The sequence below is a fragment of the Aspergillus fumigatus genome, chromosome 2, assembly GCF_000002655.1.
Source record: "Aspergillus fumigatus Af293 chromosome 2, whole genome shotgun sequence".
NCBI lineage: Eukaryota > Fungi > Ascomycota > Eurotiomycetes > Eurotiales > Aspergillaceae > Aspergillus > Aspergillus fumigatus.
The window spans coordinates 3,344,390-3,363,486 of record NC_007195.1 but is presented as its reverse complement, the minus strand read 5'-3'; the positions used below and the strand labels follow the sequence as shown (position 1 = coordinate 3,363,486).

General features: G+C 48.8%; 7 protein-coding genes across 7 annotated transcripts; 2 read left to right on the top strand and 5 right to left on the bottom strand.

Moving 5' to 3' along the window:
- Positions 1–676: 676 nt before the first annotated feature.
- Positions 677–2,011, bottom strand: AFUA_2G13090 (DNA-directed RNA polymerase II core subunit RPB3; the record flags this gene model as incomplete). Its single annotated transcript, XM_077804181.1, has 3 exons — positions 1,790–2,011; positions 1,144–1,712; positions 677–1,064 (listed from the first exon to the last, which is right to left on the bottom strand). The coding sequence occupies exons 1-3, from the start codon at positions 1,841–1,843 to the stop codon at positions 677–679; spliced, it is 1,011 nt and encodes a 336-aa protein (XP_077660343.1). The 5' UTR covers positions 1,844–2,011.
- Positions 2,012–2,991: 980 nt separating this feature from the next.
- On the bottom strand, positions 2,992–3,477 carry AFUA_2G13080 (NUDIX hydrolase; the record flags this gene model as incomplete). Its single annotated transcript, XM_750547.1, has 1 exon — positions 2,992–3,477. The coding sequence occupies one exon, from the start codon at positions 3,475–3,477 to the stop codon at positions 2,992–2,994; it is 486 nt and encodes a 161-aa protein (XP_755640.1).
- A 2,832-nt stretch (positions 3,478–6,309) lies between these two features.
- On the top strand, positions 6,310–9,328 carry AFUA_2G13070 (arginyltransferase). Its single transcript, XM_077804180.1, has 11 exons — positions 6,310–7,063; positions 7,358–7,402; positions 7,498–7,573; positions 7,644–7,706; positions 7,777–7,899; positions 7,975–8,136; positions 8,189–8,422; positions 8,474–8,571; positions 8,630–8,695; positions 8,746–9,017; positions 9,077–9,328. Exons 1-11 carry the CDS (start codon positions 6,979–6,981, stop codon positions 9,200–9,202), a joined length of 1,350 nt encoding a protein of 449 aa, XP_077660342.1. The 5' UTR covers positions 6,310–6,978; the 3' UTR covers positions 9,203–9,328.
- A 233-nt stretch (positions 9,329–9,561) lies between these two features.
- On the bottom strand, positions 9,562–10,428 carry cbpA (putative calcineurin binding protein; the record flags this gene model as incomplete). The annotated part of the gene is made up of 1 exon (XM_750545.1): positions 9,562–10,428. The coding sequence occupies one exon, from the start codon at positions 10,426–10,428 to the stop codon at positions 9,562–9,564; it is 867 nt and encodes a 288-aa protein (XP_755638.1).
- Positions 10,429–13,466: 3,038 nt separating this feature from the next.
- AFUA_2G13050 (alpha/beta hydrolase) lies at positions 13,467–15,534 on the bottom strand. Its single transcript, XM_750544.2, has one exon. It carries the CDS (start codon positions 15,150–15,152, stop codon positions 14,193–14,195), a length of 960 nt encoding a protein of 319 aa, XP_755637.1. The 5' UTR covers positions 15,153–15,534; the 3' UTR covers positions 13,467–14,192.
- A 277-nt stretch (positions 15,535–15,811) lies between these two features.
- On the top strand, positions 15,812–16,805 carry grpE (mitochondrial nucleotide exchange factor MGE1; the record flags this gene model as incomplete). Its single annotated transcript, XM_750543.2, has 3 exons — positions 15,812–16,198; positions 16,285–16,713; positions 16,773–16,805. The coding sequence occupies exons 1-3, from the start codon at positions 15,908–15,910 to the stop codon at positions 16,803–16,805; spliced, it is 753 nt and encodes a 250-aa protein (XP_755636.1). The 5' UTR covers positions 15,812–15,907.
- A 569-nt stretch (positions 16,806–17,374) lies between these two features.
- On the bottom strand, positions 17,375–18,931 carry AFUA_2G13030 (phenylalanine--tRNA ligase; the record flags this gene model as incomplete). Its single annotated transcript, XM_750542.1, has 1 exon — positions 17,375–18,931. One exon carries the CDS (start codon positions 18,929–18,931, stop codon positions 17,375–17,377), a length of 1,557 nt encoding a protein of 518 aa, XP_755635.1.
- Positions 18,932–19,097: the final 166 nt, after the last annotated feature.

Here is a 19,097-nt window from a genome sequence, read left to right as displayed (position 1 = left end):
TGGTCTGGTCTGGGTTGGCTTCCGTCCAGCGTTTATCGAACTCGTCTCTTCTTATCTCTCTCTCCCATTTCCCGGCGAACTGAGGTCAAAAGCGGAATAGACGAGTGGTCGTGTCGTTTTTCTTTTTTGTACCTTGGTGGATATCGAAAGGGCTGGTGTTCTGTGATTCCGTTCTTTCAGGATACGTACAGCAGGTAAGGAAGGAAGGTGCAGGATGGCGCTTATATTGGTTTTTGGCTTTTTCATGCGGTCTTTACTATATCGAGATGCATTTTCTCATTCGTAGCATAGGGTCTAGCACATACGTGGCATTTACAAGTCAATCTACAAGATACTCCAATCACTCCTTCATGTTTGCGGTCTAAATAATAATTTCCGAGATGTCATTTTCGCAGCAAGATGTACGGGAATTGTATTGTTTAGATCCAAAAAGAAAGATCCCACCAGTCAAAGAGAGAATATGAATATTGATGGAAGAGAACCCCATTGAAATTGAAAGTGCGCCCCGTAAAACCTGACAAAACACCATAGAACTCCGTATCGGATGCTTCTGTAGGCTACAGAGAAGTCCCAAGTCGCTTTCCCTCGTTTCCTTCCCCTGCCCATTCACTTTTCATGTTCATTTTCAGTTTAGTGTTAGTTTTCAGCTCGGGAAGATTGAGAGGGACCATACAGCCTAGAAGCCGTACCCACCGCCACCGTACGGCGTCGCACCGTAGGGAGTTGCCGCGCTGGCTCCCCAGGCACTCGTACCGCCGTTGGCGTACGCTGTGAATCCACCGTCCATGCCTTCTGGCGGCTCGTAGGCGTCGGGGCTGCGGACGCCCAACATGTCCTCGTCTTCAGGCAGGCCGTTGCGGCCGCCGTTGCCGGCGCCGGAGAGGGAGGAGATGACGGTGGCTAGTTTGCGTTGGAGGACGACGATGCCCTGCTGGATGATCATGTCCGGTTCGAGGTTTCCGATGCTTTCGACGTCGATGTAGAAGTTGTTTGGTTGAGCGTCGTAGTCGAAGGGTTGGTCGGGGGGCGCGGCGTGTTCCCAGGCGGCGTTTGCGGAGACGGGCCTGGGTAGATCATTAGCGACTGCTTTTGCAGCGTAAAAATGGGACGAGCCCGAAAAAGAAACGAAAAATCAGAACATACCATTCCTTGATGGGATCCTCCTCGTACCAGTAATCCACATGCCGGAGGTTATTATGCGGGTCATACTCGAACCCAACCGCCGCAGTGGGCGCCCACTTCGCATGCTCCTTGGCTATCCCCTTCTTCGCAACACAGGTCATCTTGAGTTCCTGCCCCCGCCGCAGCTTACAGATCAGAGGGCCCTTTCCCTCCGGATCCGTGATAACAGGGTCCCCCACCCACTCGTTGGCGCGCTCGCCGCTGACGACCAGATCCCGCGCATAGACGGGCATGATCTCGTCGCCTGTGCAGCGCGCATGCAGTGTGAGCGTAACGCTGCAGCGCGCGCAGTGGTCCTCACAGTCGCAGTCGCGCGTGTACTCGACATCCTGGTCGCAGTTTTTCGAATTGAGTGGGATGAGGCCCAGTCTGTGGGCGAGGAATTCGTCGGGGAGTACGGAGGTGTTCTTTTCGACCTCGACCAGGTCGATCGCCATCGTTGGGACTTCGGCGAGGATTACTCGGCGAAGGGAGTTGGCGAAGGCAAGATCGACGGAACTGAGTTTGAAATCGACACGGTATGGCTCGGCCTGGAGAAACCCATCAGCGGCGTCCTCTCTTGAAGAGCTGCTTGATTCAACATTCTTCGAAGACAGCTCGAACACACCTCTCTCACGGTCACCTGGGGCCCAGTGGGCTCAATATCCATCTCATAATCCATTTTGGCGATAAAGTCTCAGTGCTGCTGGTCGCAACCCTTGTTTCTCCGTGGTTGGATGGTATACTCGACTCATGCGATTCCGATGAACCACAGCTTGGCCTTGCAACTGTGGCTTTAAAAAGTCTCTTGTGAAGAGAAGACTTTGTACAGTGGTGGTTTGGTGGCAGCAGGGAGCTCTGTCTGGGTTTCGGTTTGACTGATGCACTTCCGCCTTTTGGCGCTTTGCCTAATTAGGCATTATAAGCAGCAGCCCAGTAAGCAGTCAACCAACTACATGATACAATCACCTTCATGGTCTTTGCATTCCATGCTGTTAATCATGAAGTACGAATGCAGAATAACCTCTGACGAAAGGCGAGGCACTAGGGGACTAGCCCCAACTCGTGAATTCTGCGAGATGTCCAAGCTATAATACATAGAAGCCAAAGGTACAGGAAGCCTGTTATGGGTGTACTGTGAGCCATTAGATATTACAGGTTGATCCGGGGTCGCTAATTGTGCGGTATTCATTCAAGATCCAAAATTTGCAAATGCAAAGTCCGATGGCATCAGTTTCAGCAAAAGCAATGCGTCACTGTGTCGATGGCTGATCTAGTAGGCATCACCAATCCCAGTGCTATAGAGATTCTGGCTGTGGCCTCTCCCCTGATCTCGCTGAACGATCAGAATTAGGCCAGACAGTAGGTTGGTATCAAGTAGCCCACCAACAAAGCCTCCAAAAAGGACTTGTATGCAATCCCAAGTCAAGTCCAGGTACAGCAACAACAAAAGCAACAAATATTTGCTTTTTTCGTCCGTCCGCAACAGCACTATCAAGAGGTGCGTCTAACCTTCTATACTGACGAACCATCGAAGATTCTATAGTGATGAACACGTAGAAACCGGGTTATGCACAAAGCCATCAAGCCGCCGCCCGCTTGTGTCAAGCAACAAGATACAAAGACTCAGAACTCCGAGGCTGTGAGACCAACCATGACAGGTAAAAATCCCCGAGTGACACAGATGCAAGCAGAAAACCAAGACAACGAGTTGATTTTTCTTTTGAGTGGATAATCGTATCAGTTCGTAACAAGATCAAAACGCTGACAAGCAGCGATTGATCATCTCTTTCGGGTTCGCCTGGCGGTGAAGAAAGACAGAATCCTCTACTATCTTTTCAGAGAACTGCGATTTAAAGCCTCCAAGAGTTCGGGTCGGCTTGCAAGAGCGGCAGCGGCTTGTGCATAGGTAACCCATTGCCGTTTCCGCTTGTGCATCTCTGGCCACTGGTCTTCTTCACGATCGACCGTCACCTCAAAAAACTGATATGAGGCCTTGGGGGCACTTGACGTCAGAACGGAGGACGGGCGCATATCAGGAATCAATCCCAAATCCTTGTGGACCGTGCAAATAACACCGGCCTCTTCCCAAGCCTCTCTGCAAGCGGCTTGTTGCGCTAGTGCCTCATCTGTCTCCCATCCTCCTTTGGGGAGGACCCAGCCACCACTTCCTACGGACTGAATCATGAGCACCCGCGTTTTGTCATGAGAAAGAGGGACGACACCCGCCACGAGCCTTTCGCCTTTAGAGCCGTAGCCTAAGGATTCCGGGTAGATTAGCTTCTTATCGGGTGTGGAAGTCGTTGATGACGACATTTCTGAGCTCCTGCATGAACGACGTCCGCAAGCCTCTAGGGACTGTAGACTCACGTTGGTTTTTCCGCCCTACACGGGACTCCATTGAGCGAGATTGTTCCGCCATTTTCGACATTGTGATAGGTATATATATATATATCTACAAGCGTCTTTGTGAAACCGCTTGTAGAGGGATCGGAAGGGAAAGGTATTGAGCGCTCGTAACGGCAGCTGATGCCGTAATCTTCAGGCACCAGAAGGTAAAAGAATGGTAAAGGCAACGAAGGAAAAAAAAAAAAACTATGGGTTTCGGCTAGAGCTTGGGAGCTGCTCAATTCCAAAATAACCGGAGGATTTCAAACAAGAGCCCTAGCCTCAGTAAAGAGCCGTTTGGGGGAGGAATCAATGTATTCCTCAGACCGTCGACCTTGCCTTCTTTCTTCTTGGAGGAGAGGCGGTCGAGGGAAATTTTTTGGGGCGACTGAGAATATTTTTGCGGAGATGGAAGAGAGGAACTAGGTATTCCCGTTCACTCCCGTAGCGGACGGGAACCTCAAAGAAGATGTGAAGGTGACAATAGACATCATTCAGGAGAAATAAGTATAGAATAGGGAGGAGGATAGAAGAGGAAATGGGAGAGAGTGTGAGAGGAGCGGAGGGGGAGGGTCTCAGAGGCAGTCTGGTATAATAGCGGCGCGGTCCGGCAGGAAGTACGGAGACCCCTACCTAGGTAAGGTAGGGTATTGTGGTATGAGCTGGTAAGGTATTGACTTGCAGTCGGGTGCTAGCTAAGGTACTGTCCAAGTGGTAGATACTAATGATAATACCATCAGGTATTGACGGACTTACCATAGTACTAAGGTACAATTTTTTTAGAGGCTCCTAGGCCCGTGGTTTGGTGACAACATCATCTCTATCTAGCCTTGGGGTGTGCTCTCCCAGAGCGGGAATATACAGTTCCAGTTCGGCGTTGTACGCAGGTCATCCCATATGCGGTGTCAAGGTGTGAATGGTGGTATGATACGGAACTGTAATACAATAACGACCCAAGTAAGTTTCGTCTCCCGTCATCAAGTACTGAGGTCCAGGGCTTTCTTTATTTTGCCCTCTACGCAGGGTGACACTAGAGCTGTATATAGCAACTCCGGTGCCTAACATAGAGGAGCAGAGGCGCCTCTACACAATCTATCTCCAATTTTCTCACTTGTGATGGTGCATGTACTCTATTATTTGCTACGTGGGTATGAGACTCTGTCTTTGTCTCACCAAACAACCAATGACCACCGTCTACACGGAGATGAGAGAAGCATATATCGGGAATGTACGGAGTACCATTCACTCTTTGAAAGTCGGGGGACCGACAGCAATTTGATTCTACTCGAAATGGAGCGTCCGAACTTAGCAGAAACCTATAAAGAGAGACTGGTAATATTGAATCTTCTGTTCTGCATCATAATTCCTGTATTCTTGTGTCAGAGAAGACCCAAAGTAAATGAGTTTAACTCCGCCATTATCTTGCCTCGAGAACTTTTACAAAGTAGTCGTTCCTGTTATCTCGTTTAATTTAGATTAATGCCCTTACCCTTCCTATGGATCCAGCTTATTACTATGCTTCGAACCCAGGCTGTAGACTAGATTGGGTACCAGAAAGCAGGAGCACACTTGCATACATTAGCCACTCAAAACGGCGATCCAAGCATCGGATGCGGGGCACAGCAAACCAGTCCGGTTCAAGAGATCCCGATCATCAAGAATGACCTTTTAACATGCTGAAGGGAAGTTAACAGCAGAGGTCACAGGTCACATTCAGACATCTTCATGATGGCTTGGGAAAATCTCTTGTTCTCATGGATTACTGGTACAATCAGGTACATACTTGGATGTCTAAAGTATATGTTGCTGCATAATCCTCTGAAGTTCGAATCGCATGTTCCACCAGGCTTGGTGGGGAGTACTGTACACTTTTCTGCAGTAGCTGGTTGAGTTGTAAACTTGTAATTCGTAAGAGCCAGAAGCCTAGGGACGTGCTTAGATCTGTAGGCCATCAATGATCCAGAGGGTTGAGGATCGCCGGATTAGCAATTGGAGTTGGACGCAACAACGCAGCAAAGGTCTGTAGTCAGCGCGGATCCTAAATCTTTCTAATGTAGCAGGCTAGCACAGACAAATGACGGTGGTCATAATGCGTGGACATTGGGGACGTTAGCACGTGATGTTACTGCTATCAATATGCATGTAGACGTAGTAGCGCATTAAATGGCAGCCGTGAATCAAGTATCAAATGTTTGGGTATAGTGCTTTAAGAATTGTCCTTCAGACTTAGAAAGACTATTCAATTAGAGTCATGAGTCTTCCCACTCATCATAGCAGTCCATAAAGACCCCTTCCGATGATGAAGATTGAAACTTGGTCAACTTCCAATTCGAGACTTGTAGAAAGGTTAGATTGTGGCACCTTTAATCAGCTCTAGGTACTCCCTACAGTGCCGTAATTACACACTGCGTATTGTGTACAGATACCTGACGTACCTATGTATTGTAAATAGGGCATGCGGTGGCTTACCATACAATACAGGAAAATGGAAGACATGGAAGCTTCTCCCTTTCGGCCGTCAGGTACGGAGTACCATGAAGCTTTTTACGTCTATGCTGTGGAATGATGGGACAGGATCGGAGGGTTGGAAAAGCGCAAAATCTAATATTTTTACATTTCGTAACCAGATGCTACATAACCAATGCAAGGACAAAGCCTTGCTTGCACAGACACCTATAGTGGCGAAAATAACATCGGGTAGAATGAAAGTCACCTTTAAAGCCTCCTGCACCACATTTATAAAACAAGTAGAAATGACGAGGATGATTTAGTCCTTACATGTGCAGCATCAGGGCTTTAGCCTCTTCTAGAAGCGTCATGAACGCTCTTGGGCTGGACTGTACTTGTATGGGTTGCTTCATCCTTCCGCCAGTCAGAATGTCATCACAAAATGATGCTTGGCAAATGAGCATGCTTTGGGATTCTGAGTCCTGCATCTTGAGGACCTCTTTAAAGAGCACCTATCTACGTATCAGGCTGGATAACTCAAATATCTTACTCTCCATCATACTGCTTGGGAACAACGTGGTCTTGAGGATGGATACCTAAGGCTGCTTCATCCAGGCTCCATTTCGGTATTAAATTATACCAGTTGGCTGGCCGTATGGAGAGTAGTGAGCAATCTATTATTTTTCTCTACTCCGTAATCTACTAGACATCAACGACAACGGGGACAAAACGCATCATCTCAGTCCGTTCTCCATCCTATGGTCAACCGTCATCGTCGTAACCAAGTACAGCGCGACCAGCTCATCGTTGTTAGTCCCTCCTCGTGGCTCTCTTTTTGCCGCCTCCGACCTCCAATACTCATTATTTCTTCCCTTCCCGCCTTGAGCGCTGGCAATAATATAACTGATCCGCGACTTCCACCGCCATCTTTTCTCTGAACGATCCGATTGAACTATTATTCGCCCTACATATCGCCTCAACATGGAAGAAGACGACTCCGTGGAGACTCTGGATCCCATCGTTGACGCCGAACGCGCGAGGCAGTTGTCACTCTTCCGACCTCTAGGTAAGGAGCCAGTTAGAGTACTGTACCTTTCCCCGTGCTCCCATCACTGGCCGTGATCTATCCGCTTCATCTGGCCATGCCCCTCCCTCGATGGTTTCTACTGTGTTTGCCCCTCATCCGCCGCGCCATTGCTCTCTGTATGTGTTCCTTGGCTTCTATATTCTAGCCTTCTGAAGCTTTTGGACCTGGATAATTTTCCCCAATTGAGCACACACCGCTTGGAGCGCTTTGCTTTTCGTCCTCTACTTCATGCTTAGTATGACTGTCCATATGACTAACAATATCCGCATACAGGATACCAGCGCAACTCGTGTGGTTACTGCAAGTCTGATAATGGAAGTGAGTGTGTCTTCTTTATCACCTGCCCCACTTCCTCTCACCTGCCATCATTCTCTTCGCTCTGCTTCAATGCCTTTGCTGATCAGTATATGCAGGTGCTGCCTACTACACTAGTTCTGTTTCAGTACGCCCGGAACATTACGATATCCTCGTCAATCGCGGCTGGAGAAGGTTGTACTCGCTCATCTGCACGCAGTCAACATGCCATCACCTTCGTAGCGCATTGCTAACCTTCGTCTAGATCCGGAACGCTCTACTATAAGCAGAATTTGCCAAGGTCATGTTGTCCGCACTATACGATAAGGTACATTACCCCCGTTCTTTTTTCTAGCTTTGTGGCATTGGGCGCTGGACTGAAAATGATGCAACTCTAGACTTGAAGCATCCGCTTTCAAACCCCGGAAGGATCAACGCCAGGCTGTCAACCGTTGGAACAAATTCGTTCTGGGTCCGGAATACATCCGTAGAGCAGCCTATTTGTGCCCCAAAACGAGGGAGTGAGTATTCCGTAGATTTCTATGAACGCTGCCGATATCATGCACGTATAAACTCACACTTTATTGTCTGTTCAGAGAAAAGAAACGTCGTAAATGCAATTTCGATCTGCTTACTGCGGTTCATGAGGCTGAATACAGCAATGTCAAGCGGCCTATTGATCCGAAGACGAAGAAACTGCTGGAGCCGGCCCATCGATTTGAGGTCAACATAGAGGGAGACTCTATTTCCCAGGCAAAGTAAGTATTGGTTGAGCCCTGGAATTATTTCGTATGCTAACCAATTCCTGAGGTTCGATCTTTTCGTCAAATATCAAACCAAAATCCACAAAGAAGATGTATCCAAATGGAAACAGAAGGATTTCAAGCGTTTTCTGTGCTCCGGCATTAAAAGGTCGCCCGCAGACGCTAAGTCTGCGCAACGAAAATTAGGATCGTGGCATCAATGTTACCGGCTTGACGGGAAGCTCATAGCGGTTGCGGTTTTGGACTTGATGCCAAGTGGTGTGAGCTCCGTCTACATCTTGTGAGTTTAACGCCATGGCCCTGTCTCTGAGCCTGTAGCTAAGTATGCTAGCTATGATCCGGACTATGAGCAGTGGGAGTTGGGCAAGCTCAGCGCCATGAGGGAAATTGCCCTTGCGCTGGAGGGGTCTTATCAATACTACTATATGGGTAGGTGACTCTGGTTTTGGAGTGGAGCGGGGGGTGTATGTTGACCGACAACTCCCAGGGTACTACATCCACACATGTCAGAAGATGCGCTACAAAGGCGCGTTTCGGCCGCAATACGTCCTCGGTAAGGTTGACATGGGCTCTGTTAAGAACGAAATGCTAATAGGATCCGAGACCCCGAGAGCTACACCTGGGACCCGCTTGACGGGGAGCTAACGATGAAGCTGAACGAACGGCGCTACGTGTCTCTGTCCCGCGACAGACGATTGGCCGCGCAGGGCCAGCCAGAATCTACGGAGCTGGATTCGGCGGAGGAAGAGATCAACGACGAGGAGATGTCTCTGTTTGACCTGCACATGCCCGGAGTCATGACTCTCGATGAGGTAAAGACGCTAGATCTGGACCACTCGCTCCTCCTCGTGCAGGGCTCGCTTATTCATATGATGGTGAGACGCTCTTATTGCCGGTGCATCCAAGCTGGCCTGCTAACATGGCTGGACTCTAGGATCTTGTAGGCTGGGAACGGATGCCTATCGATAACCCCCAATCCGTCAAAGGTATTGTCGCCGAACTCGCCGCTGTGTTGGGCAAGGAAGTTTTCAAGGATTGTGCGGTAGTCCTGTTTGATTGAATAGCCCTGGATTTATATTTACAGTGCGACATGCGTACTTTCTAGTCTTCAAGGTGTTACTACTCGGGTAACCTACGTAGTAGAAAGGAGCAATGCAGTGGTTCCGACCAATTTGTTTGTATGACACTATGTGTACTAGCTCAGAGTCTTGTGTCCGAGTAAACATGTAGAGCAAAATGCGGATTCATGGACAATGCTTGTATGAAAAAGAACCCGACCGAGACGCCTTCCATGATGATACAGTCACTGAAAATCGCAATGCTGCCATAGCAATACCAAATACCCCATGCATGCCACTATCATTATCGGGAACAAAGACACCCAAATGCATCGGGAAAAAGACCATCGATGAAAAGCAATCAATGCATCAACTCAACCGGCGGGCGTGCCGTCTTCGGCGGCAGCTTTCTAACCGACATGTCAATCGGACTCATCATCTCGATATCCTCATCGTCGGAATCGACTGTCGTATCCTCGACCATCACGGCCGGTAAACCGGGACTACCACCATGATCCTCGGGATTGTAGATCAGCGTACTACTCCGACTGCGCTGCCCTGACATGGCGATGGGCCAGCTCCCCGTCCGCTTCTCGTCAGACATCGACATGGGCGTCCCGGGGTCAACGGGGCCTGAGACCGGAGCAGATTGTTCCGTCTTGAGCTGCGCAAGCGCCTGGGCGAGATCACTGGCGTGGACCTCCTTGTTGGGGGGATCCTCGGTGCGCATGACCCAGCCGTGTGGCGGGCTCGGGGGCGGACTGATGAAGAAGAGCTTGTCGAGGTGGGGGGCCTCGAGGAGTTTGGGGCGACCCTCGTCGAGGAGCGGGGTGGGTTCGCCGAAGTAGATCTTTGTGCAGACGTTGCGGTTGAGGAGGGATTGGCCGTCGAGGAGTTTGCGGACGCGGAGGGCGTCGTCTTCTGAGTGAAAGGAGCAGACGATGCGCCGCAAGGAGGGGAGCGGGGAGAAGGAGTTTAGGGGGGCGATGGACTCGATCTGGGAGCGGATGGAGGCGAGGGAGGCCGGTTGAAAGAGGTAGAGGTCGTGGAGGTCGGTTATTAGTAGCGTGTTTGAGGGAGGAGTTGGCCGTGAGAGAGCAGGAAGATTGGAGAGGTCGAGTGAGAGAGCTGGGCGCGATGAAGAGGAGGAGCGGGAGGCACGGTGGATGCGGAATGAGGGCGATTGAGGAAGGGAGTGTGGTGGTGATGTCGTTGTGATGTCCGCCATGATTGTTTTTGTTTCTTTGTTTTCTGCAATTGGAAGTAATTGATGCAGAAGTGCGAGGAAGTTGAGTTGTTGAGGTGTAGTAGATGGGCGGATGGATAAGCAACTGTTGTATATGACGGGTGCTTGCCACCGAGATAAGGCCGCAAATGGCGACTGACGGAGGGTTAAGGGGGGAGAAAAACCTTGATGGGAAGAAATCTTAATAAGGTTGTTCGTTCTTTCTGACGTTGATTAGGAATGGCAAAATACTACTCAACGTTCCATTCCCAGCCTTTTTAAAAGAAAAACGGTCAAGTCCCCCCAAGAGTTGGTGAGGCGCAGCCACAAACACATGAGTGTATCGCCATGGCCTTCGGATGCGGCCTCCCCTGGGCTCCGCTATGGGGGCTTTGACTTGCCTCGTTCGTCGTATTCACAGAGAGACAGTAATGCTAGAGTAGGGATCTACCGAATATCTACCTTGCTTTGCATTTCTTTTCGGGTTCCTGAAGATCCATCTAGCATTACTCTCGTATAAAACATCAACTTCCTATTTGGGATAATTTCTCGCCTGTTCAATAGATGTGGCTTTTGCCACGCCACGCCAATAATTGATTCCACAAAGTGGACTTCTCCATGTGGCTTGTACGACGCTGCCTAGTACAGTAAAACCTCATTATAACAAGATATTCTAGACAGACCAATTTTCTCGTTATAGGGAGGTTCTTATTATATTAAGGATATATATATTTAACCTGTAAAATAGCTTTGAATATCCCACTAAGTCTGCAGGCTTACTTTTCGACCTAAAAGGATATACTCATGCTTATCTAGCTTATATATAAGGGTTAAAACACCCTCCTCCTGTTGTTCCTTATATAAATAAAGCTTTCTTAATGCTTCCAGAGCCTTATTAAGTGATATTTATAGTAGAACCTTAAGCTCCCCCTTAAAATTATTATTAAGCTCTGGCCTATACTAAGCTAGAATTTAGCTGTTAATATTATCAGGAGTATCCTAGATAGCTTCCTCTACTAGGTTAAGGAATATATTAATATCTATTAGGTCCTAGATAGGTGTAGAGACCTTAAGAAGAGAGAATACTTTCTCTATATCATCCAGAACTGCTGGATCAATGTCGCATAGCGTACGCTAATCCTTGCTTATCCATGTATCTAACGGCCTATGGTTTATCCGTCCCGTTGCGCAGTTGGTTCCTTTGCTGAACCGTACTGTTATCCAAGACGGGTAGACAGATAGCCCCATCTTATGAGAATACAATCAACTTACCATTCAAATCGTGTTGGTCTGCCACAATCAATAGGCTCTTAATATAATAGTTAAGAATATAGAGCCTTTCTAAAGTAGTTCTGGATTACCTATCTAGAAAGATTAAATTCCTAGCTCTGGATTCCTTATTAAATTACTCTTAGAATATTTATTAAGGTAATTAGATTATAATTAAGCTTAAATTCTTGAAGGATAAAGTGAATCTAGTATTATTTCTAGTATAACTTCCAGCAGAAGATAATCCCTTAATTAAGAGGCTAATATTGGCTTATAGAGTTCACAGGAAGCCAGATAATAAGGGTGTTCTATAGTAGATAACCACTAGATTAAATCTCTGCCATGGTAGCTTGATAAGTAGAGAAGTTATCTATAAGAAGGATAATATTTTAACTACTTATTTATCTATTAAACTAATGAAGGAATTCTGTAAAGATTAGTGTTATAATCTAGGCTTTCTAATTACTCTACTATATAAGATTTAGATTCTATATATTAACACCAGCAGCTTAGAAAGCTTATAGATTCTTTGCTGTACTAATAAACTATAGTAGTAGCTTCTTAGAGCTATCTACATTACAGTAAAAGAGGGTAGTTATCTATGCTTTATCTTTCTTTTAACCTGGAAGTTAATATGTTAAAAGACTTTGCGCAGGAGTCTTCTTCTAAAAGAGACTAGTTTCATCATAATTAAACTAGTCTTTAAGGCTATAAGCACTCAAGACCTATTTAATCTCAAGCATCTCTTAATCTGCCTAAGCAGAAACACTTCCCTCTTCTCTATATTATTAATGCCATCTTACTGACCTCCTTACTTGAAAGTTATAAAGCCAGCTATTACTAAAAGTCGGCATCTCTTGCCCTGGGTAGATCTTCTCCCAGAAAAACTAAGCCTTTTATTATATAATCTCTGCAGAGATAGATATTTATCCCTCTATATATATAATCTACTTAAATAAGGTGTTCTCTAGCTCTGGCTAGTTCTCACAGTGTTAGCGCTTTGCATTATAGGAAGGGAGGGAATTAGTATTAAGATAATTATATTTGCAGGATAAAACATCAGAGATAAGACTAGATAAAAGAGTATGATTATAAGTATCCTTAAACCATTCTCAAAGCTCTTTCTGTGTTACCTTTAGATAGAGGTATTTTCAAGCATGTAGAGCAACCTTCTAGGAGGTTAAGATAGACTTCCTTTATAGTATATTAGCTAAGGGAGCCCCTTGATATAATGAGATTTTGTATAGGAAGCTGGGGAAAATTAATAAGACTCGCTGTAGCAAGGGATCTTATTATTTATATAGGAAAATAATTAAGGCAAGGGGTTGCGCTCATTATATTAAGGTTCTCGTTATATTGAGACTCATTATAACAAGGTTTTACTGTATCGACACTTGCAGAGAAAGATCGTGGATGTAATGATCGCCACTAGTTCCTTGGAGTCTTCGCCGACATATCCTACTGTGATATCGAATTGGTTGAATGTTTCCGATGCCTAAGGGAAGAGATTACAACCCCTTTGCCAAAGCTGGCAGGCTCTCTCTCTTGACTACAACCAACATTCATGGTAACCATATCATTTGACGATCCAGCCTTTGCCATGAAATTATACGAAGTAGATTTATGATTTAGTACTCGGAATTATGAGTACCTTTCCGCTGACCAGATCATCAGGCGGGTCTCCGCGTTGCTTCAGTGTGATTTGATTTTCTGGGTCAAGATGGAATAAGGATTATATGCTCCGCTGCTCCGCCCCTTCAGTGGATGTGGTAGTTGAAAACACAGCAGTATGCCAGTAACTGCCCAGAGGTCGGTAGTTTGGTAGTGCTTCGCTCATGTGGCTTTGACAGATGATGGATCGACAGAATGCACATATCTCTGATCAATTTGGCTTGATGCAAGCTCGTAGGACGCAAGTGGCTGGTCACCACTCTCCGAGATACACGACGTCTTCCGCCCATAGCCTTGGAATCACATGGGTACTTGGCATGATGATATTCCTCTTGAGGAACAGGCATGATCATGCCGAGGAACTTTAATCTTACTTCTGATCTAACATGGTCTAATATCGGCTCTGGACGATGTCTTTTGGAATGTCGTCAGTCACCTGAACCGTCCTCATACAGTACGTATCTCAGATGCTCAGCCCTCGTCACCAAGGCTCAACATCTTAACCAGGCTCACAATGCCTTCGGATCTTCCACTATGATGATTCTCACTCTCAAGATCATATAGATGAATTCGTCTGCCTACTTTCACCGAAAAGCAGTGCAGACACCGATTCTGGTTTAGCCCGCGTCGGGACAGCGGAGGTTGTATGGCATAGCCACGACTACAAGAGTATAGGCTGCAGGATGCGGACTGCTGGCCGCAAAGGATGCAGCGTGGTTCTAATATTTACACTTCGGGTTCCGCACACTAACTTCTTGCACAAACGCCTTGCTAAACTCAAAAAAGTCAAAAAGTCGCATGCAATACGCCTGGTTGGACAGCATCATCTAGAGCGTCTGGACAGCTCTGAATCGATCCGCAGTAGCACGTTTTGTCGCCTCAATGTGCGGAGCATAGACCTCAAAGGCATGAGGTAGGCCAGGGTATACGTGTAGTTCTACACTGATGTTGGCGGATGCTATTCTGGCCGCGTAGGCAATATCTTCATCTCGAAAGATATCTAGTTCGCCAACATCAATGTACGTGGGAGGGAGGCCTTGCACGCTTACTGCGCGCGCGGGCGCAGCATACTGTGAGACATTGTCCTTGCCAATGTCGGTCCCAAGAAGCGCAGTCCAGGCAGTGATGTTATCATTACAGTCCCACAGAGCGAAATTTTCCAGCTCAGGATTGGGCACCGTGTTTCGGTCATCCAGCATGGGATAAATGAGGATCTGCTTGGCGATCGGAGGCGCCAATCCTCGATCGCGGGCCATCAGGGTGATTCCCGCCGCCAGCAGTCCCCCCGCGCTCTCACCCATCGTGGCTATACGACTGCGATCCACGGAAAACTCCTCCGCATGTTCGTATAGCCAGGTGAGCCCAGCGTAGCAATCCTCCACTGGTGTCGGATGAGGGTTCTCGGGTGCCAATCGGTAGTCTACTGAGAACACCTGAACCCCGGTCTGTTGGACTTGGAGCGAAAGAGGCTTAACGAACAAGGCAACATCGCCTTGTATAGTACCGCCTCCATGGGTGTGTAGCACGGCTGGACCAACAGCTACTGGAGTTGACGTCTTCTTGAAGAAACGATGTACTTGGATGGTGTGCCCGTCGTACGATTTCACAGGGTAAATGCTATGGTCCACATCGGGTGCCAAGGGCAGCCTGTCAAACATGGCTTCGTAGTTGGCTGTGATGTTTCTTCTTCGGGTCGTAACATCGTGGACAGCAGCTTTGGGGCCTGATCTAGTCGAGAAGAACTCGACTGTGGCCTTGTAATATTCCGGATCGTAGCTAAGAGGCATTTCGGCAGTTTCGGCAGTGTGTGGTTTCGGGGCGTCTCAATTGAGGGCCATGGACTGAACCACCATCTATTTTGAGTCGCATTGAGTAGTTTGGATTTATAAAGCATTGCTCGAGGCAATGTGGGTTATTTCGAAGGTAGTATATTCACGATTGACCAACAAGAAGTCATGATGAGTTCCAAGTTTGTTGCTGAAAAGAGTATGGATAATCACCCTCATCGGTTGGTACACGAAAGCTGTCTGATACTGGCCATCACCCGGCGTAGTTTCTCTGGTAGTCACTATCCGCAGTTGATTTTCGCTACAATTAGCTTAAAGATCCTTCTTGGTTTGTCGTGGAATGCGATACTGGCTTCCCAAGGATATACAGAGTACGATAGCTGGAGCCATGCAGTTGATGAAGAAGCCAGACTGGGGACCTTGTATATTAGCAATATAACATTAACCGCACCCTCATCATCCTCTAGATGCACAGCATTCAGTAACAAGCATGCACAGAACAATGACTATCCATCTAATCTCCATTAGTGATAATGATCGTCTGTCTCATGAATCTCTTCTTTCCATCGGCCCGAAGATCCCCTGCCATGACCCAACACGGTAAGCGGTCAGGTGATGCCATGCCCTGTAGCTTCGAAAGTTCCATTTTTCTGGCGGGCAAAGAACTGGCTCTACCACAGCTTCACACTCCTTGCTCTTTCCCCCTTTAAAAGCTCCATATTCCTTTTTCATCTCTAAAATATCCCTCCTACATCATGTTCCAAAGAACTTTGCTCAGACAGGCCCAGGCCGCCAAGTCCATTGTCTCTCTCCGTGCCACATCTACCACACCTTCAGTCATCCGCCGCACGTCACAGTTGCAATCACAGCTGCTGTCCGTTCGGCCGGTTGTTCGTCAGCCGACTTACCGCTTCTACTCAACAGAGAACCAAGCTCAGAACGCTGAGAAGGCCGAGGCCAAGGAGAATGAAGCTGCTGAGGAATCCCCAGAGGAGAGCCTCCGCAAGGAGCTGGAGGCAAAGGAAAAGGAAATCGTGGATCTGAAGGTATTAATCACTCTTTGTGGTTGGTGGAACATTCACTGTTGGGATGACCGCCAGCCCATGTTTGCAGGTGCTGATTTTGTACATAGGACAAGTACATGCGTTCCGTTGCAGACTTCCTCAACCTGCAAGAACGCACCAAGCGTGACATGGAGAATGCCCGGAATTTCGCCATTCAGCGGTTCGCCGTCGACTTGCTCGAGAGCATTGACAACTTCGACCGGGCTCTCCTTGCTGTTCCCGCTGAGAAGCTCAAGGCCGAAGTGACCGAGTCCAACAAGGAACTGATGGACCTCGTGTCCGGCCTGCGGATGACCCAGAACATTCTGCTGAACACTCTGAAGAAGCACGGTCTGGAGAGATTCGACCCCAGTGAGCCTGCTGAGGACGGCAAGCCCCAAAAGTTCGACCCCAACGTTCATGAGGCCACGTTCATGACCAAGGTCGAGGGTAAAGAGGATGGCGATATCATCCACACACAGACCACGGGCTTCAAGCTCAATGGCAGAGTTTTGAGGGTAAGTCATTCTTCTTTAAGTAGCTTTTTTTCCCAGGGGTCTAACCCGTGGTTTCACAGGCTGCCAAGGTCGGCGTTGTCAAGAACAACTAGACGTCGAACTTGAATCGTCACGACATCCTGGTATGCTTGACTCGCCTGGCTGCGTCTATGCCCTACCTGCCGCTTCTCTTCTTTTTCACATCTTCTCCTTGTACAATATACGACATGTCTTTCTCGTCATGATGGGGTAATGCATTCATCGTCCTTCAATAAGGGCATAAGCTATCTTGTTTAGGATTTTCTTCTTGCGACTGGAGGCGTCCGGGTTATCTTCCCGTCGTATGGGCTTTTGATTTTCGTCGTTCCACAAATCTCTCCTCCTCGTTGTATACTACTCACAGTCGGCGGCATGTTTTCCCGCTCTTTCGTACACCCTAGAAAAGGGTAATGTCATCTTTGGAAGTTTGGCCTTGGATGTGAATGACCATGTTGCATGGACTTGATCCATCTCGCCCTGGTAATACGGGCGGCTGCCAGCCTAGAAGGAAATGGAAAAAAATCTAATGACTAAGATGAGATTCAGCATCATTTTGTTGAGTGTAATATACAATATGTATGGACCTTGGAGACGTGGCAATTCTATGATATAATACAGGGTGGGGTTTGATTTCTGATGGCTGCTACCGCAACTCAACGCCCAACTGGCTGACGAGCTTCTCGCGTAGTTTCTCATGCAGCCCATTCGTCTCTTCGTTGGTCAGGGTGCGCTCCAAACTCCTGTAGTTGATCCGGTAACACATGCTCTTCCTTCCCGTCTTGGGATGGGTGAATTCATCGATGAGCCGGACATCCTCGACGAGATCCCCCGCCACGCCGCGGACAATCTCCATGATATCGTTCTCGTGGATAGGCACGGCACCACCCGCCGCGCTGCCCCCGCTCACGGCCGCCGATGGCAACCAGAACGCCACATCCTTGTAGCAGGCGGGATGCTTGGAGAAGGGCTCGAAGCGGGTGATCTGGCCGGCCTTGAACTGAGAGAGGAAGCGCTCGTCGCGGGACCAGAACAGCCGGATGTCCGGGATGTTGAAGAGGAGCATGGCGATGCGCTCAAGGCCCAGCCCGAAAGCCCACCCGATGCGGTCCGGCACGTCCGAGTTGATGAGCAGGTCTTGTTTGATGACACCGCAGCCTAGGATCTCGAGCCAGTCGCCTTGCCAGAAGACTTCGAGCTCCCAGGACGGGCTGGTGAAGGGGAAGTAGGCTTCCACCCAGCGGACCTTGAGAGGTTCGGCTTGCGCGGTTGGGTCTGCGGCGGCGGTGGCCTCGCGGGCCTCGCTGAAGATCTTGACGACCATGCGCTCGAGCGAGCGCTTGAGGTGCGCCGCGACGGCCTCGACTTCCTCGGCGGCGTGGTGCTCGGCTTGGAGCGGGTTGCGCTCGACGTGGATGGTCGGGTTCGGGTCCTCGACGGGGACGCCGTGCGCGGGGATGCGGTTCACGTCTTCCATGATGGCTGCGGCGGTATGCGCGGCGTGCTTGAGCGGGTCCGTCGACGGGCGCTTCCACAGCATGGCGCCCTCCATCTGGTGGAAGACCGGGTAGTGGCTGCGGTCGATCGCATCGCGCCGGTACACGTCCGCGACCACGGTGTACCCTACCTCCTCCGGGCGGGTGGCCTCGTTGCGGTTGATCTGCTGGAAGTAGGCTTGCTGGTGGGCGCTGGTGTGTGTCCGGAGCACGGTCTTGTCGTTGATGTAGTATGTATCCGTCCGACTGCGGCCCGGGTGGTCCGGCGCAAACCCCAGGACATCGAAGTTCTGTGCAACTGATACGACGGGGTTCTTCTCCGAGTAGTTACCGTATACCGGGCCTGGGAATTGGCTTTCGATCAGTTTGCGAGTGATTGCGAGAGGGTGGTTCTCGTCGAGGTAGAGCCGACGTCCAACGTGGGACAGTATTGTGTCTGGAGTGTTGGTCCATTGGTCCGTACGGTAGGTCTGGCCCTCGATGGTCAATGACTGCGGAGGTGATGGACGAGCCGTAGCTTTCTGCTTTGTCTCTGGCTTTTCGTCTGTCTTCCGGTTCGCTGTCGAACTTAGATTTCTCCTCGTAACTGTGACAGTGAGAGGCTCGAGGAGATGAGAGGTCGATATCCGAGGGCTCCTCCGAGGGGTCACGACGGACCATCTGCCACTGCTGGCCCGTAGCGCTCTGCCGGTCGCCAACAAACGCATGTCTTTTATTTATTGTTCGATGGATCACTCGCGGACGACAGTGATTCGATAGCAGTCTGGTGCGGAGATTGAGCTGGAAATCAACAATTCGGGCCGGGGAAAAGAGTCGCCGGTGTTTATACAGGTACATCTGGCAGTGCTTTGCTTTTTGCCTGCAAAATTATTC